Source organism: Fukomys damarensis, unplaced genomic scaffold, assembly GCF_012274545.1.
Source record: "Fukomys damarensis isolate Sample0158 unplaced genomic scaffold, DMR_v1.0_HiC HiC_scaffold_20, whole genome shotgun sequence".
In the NCBI taxonomy this organism is placed as follows: Eukaryota; Metazoa; Chordata; class Mammalia; order Rodentia; family Bathyergidae; genus Fukomys; species Fukomys damarensis.
In genome coordinates, this window is record NW_022900932.1 from 21,110,670 (window position 1) to 21,121,046 (window position 10,377).

The 10,377-nt window shown below is 49.6% G+C and overlaps 1 protein-coding gene across 3 annotated transcripts in view; it reads right to left on the bottom strand.

The window, feature by feature from the left end:
* Hkdc1 (hexokinase domain containing 1) overlaps positions 1–10,377 on the bottom strand; it is a 37,981-nt gene that overhangs the window by 24,330 nt on the left and 3,274 nt on the right. For all 3 annotated transcript variants that reach the window (XM_010605936.2, XM_010605944.2, XM_010605952.3), the window contains exons 2-4: positions 9,114–9,276; positions 2,939–3,087; positions 2,738–2,857 (exon numbers count right to left, since the gene is read on the bottom strand). In XM_010605936.2, the coding sequence (XP_010604238.1) occupies positions 2,738–2,857; positions 2,939–3,087; positions 9,114–9,276 (432 nt within the window). The remainder of the gene's footprint in view (positions 1–2,737; positions 2,858–2,938; positions 3,088–9,113; positions 9,277–10,377) is intronic.

Sequence of the window (10,377 nt, forward strand, 5' to 3'; positions counted from 1 at the left end):
AAAAAAAAAAAAAAAAAAAGAGAGAGAGAGAGAGAGAGAGAGAACTTGCAGGTATTAAGCCCTAGCTCATAACCTCCCCAACCACGTCTCTCCTAATGCTCTCAGTTTACAGATAAAGAAGCCAAGATCTTGAGACAAGGAAATTTCTACAGGCCTCACAGGAATAAAGGATCAAATCCAATTAGACAGCAGGTCTGAATCCAAATCAGAGGCTGGGTTTCTGTCCTGCATCACAGCACCTCCCCGGGGCAGCTCTCTCTAACTTCTGCCTCTCAGGCTGGGGCCACATCCCCGCCTCCTCAGAGAAGAGGAGTGAGGGAGGGAGAGCGGCTTCCCCGCAAAGGCTGCTGGGAACAATGTGGGATCCACTAGGGAGAGCACAAGCGTGTGCTGTAATGTTAACGTACAACGGGGACAAAGAAGTAAATATATGTAGAGTCTGCCCCAAACAATATCACAGTTCAGAAAAAGAAAAACCAACAGATGGTGTTACCCTCCTATGCCGGACCCTAGAGGATGTCGTATATCACAGAAAGTCCACTGCACTGCCAGCCCTTAGAGAAGAAATTGAAAATGCACATGCACCGATCTCAGTGACCAAGGTAACCCAAGCAGCAGTTCACTGTGCTAATAAATGCCTGGAAGCTCTTGGCCATCACTTTGAGCACCTCTCGTAATGGTAGAGGCCAAAGATAACTTGTATTAATCGCAGGATGTCTCAATCAATTTAGTATGAAAATATTTATACAAGTTGTTCCTTTCCTGAAGGGGGCACACACGTTTTCAGCGGACTCAGCATATGTATCACAGTGTAACGCCGGTACTCAGTGTAGCTGTGATTAGAAGAATCCTAGATATCTCTGGATGTTGGTACTGGAAGTGATTCCTTTTTTTTTTTTTTTTTTTTTGTATCAGGAATCAAACTCAGGACCTTGCACTTGCAAGGCAGGCGCCGTGCCACCGAACTAAACTCCTGGCCCCATTAGAAGTGATTTCTATTTTCTTCTTAGAGAGAGAGAGAGAATGCATAGGTATTAAAACTTTTAACCTTCAAAAAGTATTACTAACTTATCATCAGAACACACATCCATCTCTTTGGCTAAGACTCTTCTGTCCTCTTATTAGAAAAATCAAGACCTGTGGGTGTGGTTCAGGAGCCAACATGTGCTTAGCATGTGAGAGGCCCTGGGCTTAATCTCCTGCATCATAAATAAATAGCTACGTATATCTATGTATATGTATTTCTTTTCATTCTCATGCCCTTCTCAGGGAATCTCCCTTAGCCATGCTGCCTCCTCCTGCAGACAGACAAACGCCCACAGATCCGAGGAGCTTCACCTGCTTCCTGGGCCTGCTGGCTGCTGTTAACTCTTTTCTACTGTACTCCATGTGTGCCACAGGATCCCATATCAAGACTCAGTTCCCAACTCTTCACACTTCCTGAGGTCCCTGAAACTTTTCTTTCTTACTTCCTCTCCCCTCCCCGTTTCTGAGACAGGATCTTGCAATGTAGTCCAGACTGGCCTTGAACTCACTATGTAGCCCAGAGTAGCCTCGAGCTTGTGATCCTCCTGCCACAGCCTCCCAAGTTCTAGGACTACTGGGGCCCTCCACCAAAAAGTAAAGCTCAGCGGGTCTCCTGTAGAGATAATGGCAAATTCCCACTCAGTGGAATCAAATAAATGACGGATTGCTCCTCTTAGTCATGAGGTAGCCATCAAGCATCTATGAAACCGTGGTGAGAGAATTATTCAGCCTGCCTTCCAGAAATAACCATTTTCCTGGGGAATGAGTACAAAAGAACAGAGACAAGCAAGACAGAGACGGTCATCATGGCCCAGTAGGCACCAGTGCTCTACAAACGCTTGGTCCAAGCTTTGCCTCACCTACTAAGTAGATTCTATTATCCACATTTTCACAGATGAACAAACAAGAATCTCAAGAACTTAAGTAACTTGTCCAAAGCGACACCATGTATTCTGAGCCATGATTTAAGGCCAGGTCTGTGGAACAAGAAAGTTCATTCCCTTCCTACTCTTCCAACCAATATATGGTTCAAATCAACAAAAACAAACATAGCCCAAGGTGGTCCATGATTTGACAATCAACTGGGTGTCATAATCAGAGTGTGCAGTAGGAGATCGGGGGCCACCACCCCAAACAGGAGTGCTCTGAGGAAACTGACCCTGGACCTCCTGGCCACAGCTCACTGTTCTTTTTTGTGGCCTTGTAAGTATTTTTTTCACAGACTCAGAGATGATTGGGCTAGGCTTCCCCCTGTTTATGAACTGAAAAACTGAGCCCCACAGGGATGAATTCCCTGGCATCCTTTCTGGCTAGAGTACAGTGGAAACCACGCATCCCAGGTGAGAGCCAGACGCACTCACTTCAGGTGCCCCACCCCAACCCTCCTCCTAAGGGCTCATGGAGGAGAGAGATGGCCAGAGGTTTCCGATAGTGCACGTCGGCAGCACTGTCATTTCCTTTACCCGTTAGAAATGCAAATTTAGGGCCTGGCTGCAGACCCACTGAGGCCAGCCAGTCTGAGGAGCACAAGCAGCCCATTCCACTCTCACACGCTGTGCCGTGTGAGGGGTAGAATGGAGGCCTCCACTGCCACTCTGGCATTAACAAAAAGCAGAGAAAGAAACAAGCAAACCAGAAAGGTCCTGCTGCTCTCCGAGTGCCCAGCCAGGCCCCTGTCCAGGCCCACATTCTCCAATCCCACTGTCCTTACCTCTTCCAACTTAGTCTGTCTGCAGGGAAAAGAAAAGGTAAAGCCAAGGGGTAATTTCTTATGCTGCAACCCTTTGGTCCTCATGAAATCCACCAGGCAATCGGCTACATATTCAAACAGCTGCAAAGAGAAAGCACAGGACACTGAGCTGGGGCACAGTTTCTCACAACTCACACCGCACCTTCCCCGCCTGCCCAGTACCTCTGTGCCATTCCCCCGGATGATTTCATTGGGTGTTGCGTAGAACTGACTCTCCATCTGGACGTTTCGCTTCCCCTCTTCAGAGACTTGCACCTTCAAGACCCTGAACTTGGACCCTCCAAGATCCAGGGAAAGGAACTCCCCTTTTTCTATGAAGAAACAAAATAGTTCCCCTTCGGTGAGGGTCTGCTCCATAGCAAGCTATGTATTAAAAGTTGGACACACAAAAAAATGCCATCAAGCCTCACACCCACTCTGTGGCCTGGTGTCATCACGCCCACTTGTCTGAGCCAGTGCAGTAGGGGACACGGCTGGGGTGTGACCAGGTCTGTCTGACTCCACAGCCTGAGCCCATCACACTGGGTCCTGCTGCCGGGAATGAACATGTGCATCTGGAGAAGGCAGCTCTGAGGCCCCTTGGTGTAGGTGGACGAAGAAATGGGCCTGGTAGGTGAGGCCTACTCTAGCACACAGTAGCTACAGAGAGAGTACAGATGGGCCAAGCAGGAAGAAACCTCAGATAAAGGCCTGAAACCAAGAAGGGAGGGATACAGATGGCAAGGATGTTTGGGCCAGAGCCAATCCAAAAGGAGGAAATAGAACATAAACCAGCCTCGCCCAAGAGAGATGCTATTAACAGAAATATGGAAATTAAGCTTGTGTTGGAGGAGGCAGCCCGCTCTGATGATGCCCACCCAGTACGTTTGCCAGTCTGTGCCTTCAGTGTCAGCCACAGGTGTGGGATGGGCACCTTCTCAAAACAACAAGCCTCTGTACAGACTGTCTGTGTCGGCGGAGTGGCTGCATGAGCCAGCCAGGCTTCACGACACAGGCCCAAGCACACATAAGTGAAGCTTCATGCCCATAAGCCTGGACCCAAATGGCCTTCTTTTGTACCATGTGACAGCAGCCACAGCTGCCTGAATCTACAGGGTCCCCTGGCCAATCAGGATTACTCTCTGTAAACCATAAAGTCCAGTACAGAACTTTGCTAATAGTGTTGCACACTGAAGGGTCAGCGTTCCAAACCCAGAGGCCAGCGATGCTGAAATCAGGCAAAGAAAACCTCACAAGGCCCAGTTTCATCGAGAACTGAGTCCACTGTTGTTCCTGCCCTCAGATTCCCATGGACCTTGCATATCTCCTTCTTGGTCCTTGCATCCTCAAACAATAAACTTTTCCTCAGTTGGGCTCTAGGTGGTTTCTCTGTTCCCCGCAAAGAGCTAGAAGCAAACCTTCAAAAGGCCCAGAGAGCACTGTTCAAGCTTTCAGTGGAAACCTCGCCAGCATGCAGATTGGGGTTCAGTGTAAGGGGATCTGAGATCCTGGATTTCTAAACAAGCTCCCAGATAGCCAAGGTCCACACTTATAACTGAAACCTCATTTATAGACTCAGTCGGCTCTATCGGTGGTGTGTAGAGAGACATCAAAATTGTGGGGCTATCTGGAGCCCCTCTCTCCCAGATCCTCCCTGAAATGAGCCTGGTGGAGCCGTTTGTTATTGGAGGCCAATCATGCGAGCTTCTGACCAGCACTTACTGTTCCCCAGTGTGAGGCATCCTCATAAATGCTGCCTGCCTCAGCAAGGAGGTGGGCATGGAAGACCACACAGTCCCCGAATAGATGTTCACTGAGCCCCTACTCTGTACCAAGTCACAGGCCAGCAGCCAAGGCTGCAAAGACGAAAGCCTGTGGGAGCCCCGGGGAGCTCCTCAGAAGTACAGTGTGGAAAGAAGCTGTCTCTGCTTAGGGAGGCAAGGGCTCTGCCGGTGGGACCAGCAAGGAGAGGCCGCCCAGCAGTGAAGCACAAGTGTCCCGGGAGAGGAGACCGCGAGCAAAGGTCAGAGAGAGCTGATGGTCTGTAGAAGAAATAGGGGTGGAAGGCAGTCTTGGATAAATGAGGGAATGTTTGGAAAAACCCACCCACACCTAGGAACTTAGGCTTTATCCAGAAGGCGAGAGAGGAGCCACAGAAAGATATAAAGCAAAGGAGAGCACAGATCGGATTGTGCTTTGAAAAAATGCCTCCCACACCAGCCAGGAGAGGCGGGAGTTTAACAACAGCGAGGGTGCCTGTGTCCAGAAACATTCCTCCTCTGTCCTCCGCTGTGACCTTATCACTCTGCAAACACCTTGCTCCTGGTGTTTGTCACCACAGGTGATTGCAGATGCCTTTTCATAGAAGCCACATGCCCAGCTCCTCAAGTGCAGCTCTCCCAAAGGCTCATGGGAGCCTTGCAGTTTCCTGGAGCTTCAGAGTCTGCCAGGGGAGACACCTGGGAAACGTGTCTGGAAATTGCCCCAACTACATCTGAATCCTGTGCCCAGGAAAGCAGGAAGCCCTCATAATAGTGCAGATCCTCAGACTGGTCAGTCAGGCCTCCCTTTGTGCAGGCCCAGGAAACCGACTGCAGGCCGAGGCTGAGAAGAGAGCCACTGCACATGGACCAAAGATACAAAATCAGCTGCACAGGCCCGTGATCAGGATCTGAGTTTGCTGTGCTCCTCTCTCTGTGACTGGTGGAAGAAAAGGAACAGATGCCAACAAAACACCTTTGCAACTTTTGGTCCTAACTCAAAATGGCCCACAGCAGCTCCCTGACCAAGAGATTTCCTCAGGTTCGGATGAGAGGAGGAGAAACCAGAGAGCTGACAAACGCAGAAGGGTGTCGTGGGAAATGGCTGCCGTTTCTGAAATGGAAGCCATGGGGATTAGGAGAGGCTTATTTGCTTAGTTTTTGTTAGCGAGCATGAAATTATACCACCAGCTCACAAGTGCTACAGAGGTTGGGGACAGCATCTGAGAGATTTTAAAGGATTCCACACAACCTCACCAGATCCCAGTGGAGAGGTTAAAAAAGGCATACTTCAAAATATGCCACCTCGGACCTGAAACTGAGAGCCCATGGGAGGAACAAATCCAGGAAGGTCTTTTCCTGGCCTTTCCTCACCTACCAATAGCCCAGCTCTGCTGTGGTAAGCACACATACACACACCTTCATCCTCTTCCAGAAATGTCATTATCTGAGGAAGATTAAATTCCTATCACAGAGGAGACAGGAAATCAAATGCCACACCCGGAGTGCAGAGGAACTTTGTCCCAGGCCACTGTCAGCCCTAAAAATCATTTACAACTACTCTGGAATTGCCTCCACCCGCATGTCCCCTCTGAGGAGGGTATTTAGGTCACACTCACCTGGTTCCGTTTTGCATTTCATTCTGGTATGGTCTCTGTGCACACATGTGTGTTAATATATGTGTCTGCTTTCTCTCCTGTTGATCTATTGCCAGTTCATTTCAACAGATTTAAAGATGAGCATCAGAGAGAGAGAGGGAGGGAGAAATGCCATTCGTCTCTCCACCGACAACCCTCCAAATTGGCGGGCACACTGGTCATGCCCTTTGGCCCATGAAGACAGGAACACAATGGTTCTGGTGTCTACCAAGGGCACCCACTCTTTAGGGACTCTGGGCTTGGGGACCTCACTGCCACAGACCTGCTGGGTGCTGCAGTGTGATGAGAGGTTCTGTGGGGACAGCGAAGCAAGGAGGCACGTGTCCCTAGCCAGAGGAGGGGGTTTCTAGAACTCAGTCAGAAGTCAGTCTCGTTTCCTTCTGAAGCGGCCCTGAAGCCTCAGAGCCACACAAGGTCACCGCCAAGCTGCCAGGGCCACACCTTGTCAGCATGTGGAGGAAGCCAGCAGGACTTAGCCCCTGTGTTCCTCAGCACCTGCTACACACCCTGTGACTCAGGTGCTTCAGCTGAATATCCCTGTGTGACCTATCAAGGCCCACAGTCCATCCGCTCTGCCAGAGGCAGGGAGGGCTGTCTTTCTTGAAAGTTTATGTTCCTCCAGGTGGTGCCCTGCCAACCAAGCACCCACCCTCTAGCCAAGAAGCAAGCCCTTCCCCATGCCTCAGGGGCCTGGAAACCAGCTGAGCCAAGCCACTTTGACCCAAGCATTGCCGTGGGGCTGCCCAGAACTGGCTAATCCATTTGCAGGTCTCTGAGAGGTCCCCAAGCTTCGGTCCTTATCCTTCTAAGGCTTCAAGCCTCTGAGCAATGGGACCCTGAAACTGAGGGAGCCCTTTGCTCCTTGGTGCTCCCATCTGACCTGGCACCCGCAGCCCTCACAGTGTCCTCCCAGGAGTAGGTAACACAGGGTCCCAGGCATCCCCTGACTGCAGGAGGTGCTCAATAAATAACAATTCTTCTCCCTCTTACAGCTTGTTCCGGAGGCTAGGAATGGAGGATCAGGTGGGAACTCAGATTCCTTCTAGAGCACTGTGGGCTCCAATGCAAATAGTATCCCCAGCCACCAAAGATGTCCACCTCCTAATCCCTGGACCCTATGAATATGTTAGGTCACGTTGGGGAGTTGAGGTTGCAGTTTGCAAATAAAATTTCTTATCAGCAGACCTTGAGGTGGAGATTATCTTGGTTTATTGGAATGGGCCTAATGTAGTCATAGACCTTCAAATGTGGAAGAAAGGGGCACAGGTGGACTCAAATATGCTACACTGCCAACTTTGGAGGCAGAAAGAGGAGTGGCCCTAGGAAGCTGAAAAAAGCCAGGAAACAGATTCTCCCCTGGAGCTTCAGAAGAAACACAGCCCTGCTGATGCCCTGATTTTAGCCCAGCCAGATCCATTTCAAACTTCTGACCACTAGAACTGTAAGAGAATACAACTGCCATGTTTGCCCTCTACATCTGTGGTAATGTATTACCAGTCTCCAGGGGAGAGACCTAGGAAGCCGTGTGTGTAGAAATCAGCTGAGGTGAATCTGAATCTTAGGTTCAGGAAAACCTGGAAGCGGGTCCTAGTGCAGACCCCGGGCCTGAGATAGGACATTAGGGTGTGGCAAAACTGGCTGGGGACGTAGGTGTGACCTGTTAATTACAAGATCCCAGACACGTGTGCAGAACAGATCCCAAACCCCTCAGGTGGACTACTTCTGGGAACCTGAGCAGGTTTTCCATAGGATAGTCTGGAGCTGACGTCAGCCTAGGGCGGGATCTCAGAACCACCTCTCAAGACCCGGATGTGGAAGTTCTCACAGGTTTCCTCAAGATTTAGATAGTATAAAATAAAGGCAGCCATGAGGAACCGGTGCTATCATAACTTTCTATTATAGCCCACTCTGCGTCTCCCAGACACAGCATGTACTTTCATCTTTGCTTTTATTCTCTTTTTCTCTTTACTTGGCCCGGGCTCACTCTTCAGAGCCAGTTTCTCTCCCACTTTACACTTTTTTTTCTTGAATAAACTTTTCAACTGCTTTTTTCTTGTTTCAGTCTTTGTTTGAGGCAAAAGGAACCCGGAATCCAACTCCAGAAGGAGAGAAGAGCAACCCCGAACCTGGTAGCCTTTAGTTGGTGAGCCATTTTTTAAAACAAGTTACCCAGTAATGGGCCCATCAGTCAACTCTAGCTGACTACCTTGGAGCTCTCAGCCTCATCCCCAAGAATAAAAACATCAATAGAAACCTAGTACCTAGGCCAGCTCTCATTTTAGAGATGGACAAACCAAGGGTAAGCACTTGCTTTAGATCACTAAGGAGGGATAGAATTGGGTCTAGAACTCGGGGTTCTTGAATTTTCATTTAGTATTTTGCACAACATGATGCTTTCATTACTTAGTACCTCTGGCCTAGAGTCTAGACACCCAGGAACGGATGCCACTTGCTATCTATTCAGCACATGCACATGCTCCAGGGCCTGGTATGCATTTGGAATTTGAAACACTTGGGTGAATAAGGACCTGGCCTCCAGAAGCTGCTGGTCCAGGGGAGACTCTCATCCCCTTGATAGAAGGACTCTGAGAAGCACCTAACCTGCTTTGGGCAGCTTCCCAAGGAGAGGAAGTGAGTGACCTGCCGAGGTCAGAAAGCTAAGGCAGCACTCACTAGGACAAGGGGAAGGGGGCTGCGGTCGGAGAGGGAACAGAACACAGAATGAACAGGCCAAGATGGGCAGGGAGGAAACAAGGTGCCTCGGCCTGAGAAACCCCAAGTTGTTGAGCGGGGCTGAAGCAGAGACAGTCAGGAGAGCAGGAGAGGAGGTTGCAGAGAGAAGCTGGGGTGAGTGGGGCCAACCTCTCTTTTATTATGCTGCGGGACCCGTCAGCTATGAGGAGCAGGGGCTCGAGTCCTGGTATCCACAGCCCCGCTCACCTGAGCCATCCGGAATGGCCCTGACGAAGGTGGGCAGCATCTTCACGGAGGCAGTGGGGTTGGTGTCCTTCCCCAGTCCCTTTTCCATCTCGGCCTGGAACCGCGCCATGATATCCAGAAGGGTCTCATCTGAGAGCCGCATGTGGTACAGGAACCTGTCCACCTGGAAAGGAAGCCCGAGTGTCAGAAGTGGCAGCTGGGGGTCCTTGGGGACAGGTTCGTGTCGTAGCCTCCCAGGGACTTCTCACCTGACTCCTCAACAAGAAAGGCAAGGAAGGGGGTTGGCATAGCTTGGTGCAGTGGAAGGTTGAGGAGGTACAGGTGGATCCCTCCGAAAGACAATCTCTTAGGAAGAAGTGATTCCCTGTTATTCTGCGGGGATGATGCAGGGTGGGAGCAGGGCTTATGAAGAAGAGTTCAGGGTTTCTAACTCCCAGTTCGCAGCTCTCATCAGTGGAGAGGACAGGCTATCACCTGAACATGGAAGTTCTTGAACATGGAAGCTTTCTTTGGTCTAACGATGACAATAGGGACAGCCCAAAACATTTCCCTTTGTTATTGGCTGCTAGGCAGCTCAGAACTGGATTCAGTTTCCAACTGAAATCTTTAAAATCTAGCCCTTTAGATTTCCATCTTGATTTAACTGAGATTTTTCTAATTAAGATGAAGTTCAAGTTTTAAAGTCATCTCAAAGCGCTCCTGAATATAAGAAGATGCTATTCCAGAATATGGCTTATATCTAGACGTTCCTCAGAGCCTCGTGTGCCCATACGTGGGGCTTCTGGGAGTGACTGAATCGTGGATGTGTGGTACTGGATTAGTCTCTTGATTGGTTTTAGTATAGATAGTTCTGGGTGTGAGTAGCACCAAGCAATAGGCTCGCAGCCTGGATGGAAAAAATGAGAAAGAAGCAGTTGTGCGTGATAGTTCTGGGTGTGAGTAGCACCAAGCAATAGGCTCGCAGCCTGGATGGAAAAAATGAGAAAGAAGGGCAGTTGTGCGATTTCTGCTGTGAACTGTTTCTCTTCTGCCATGCCCTCTCCATTGGAACCAGCCAGCTATGGACTGAAACCTCAACAGACTGTGAGCCCAAATAAATCTCTCTTCCTTTCATTTGTGGGTGTCGGGTATTTTTGTCTCAGCAACAAGAAGTAACTAAGACATCCAGTAATCAAGAAATAGAGGCCTGGGAATTTAGTTCAGTGGTTCTGCTGCCTGCTTCATAAGTGCAAGGTCCTGAGTCAATCCCCAGTACCAAAAAAAA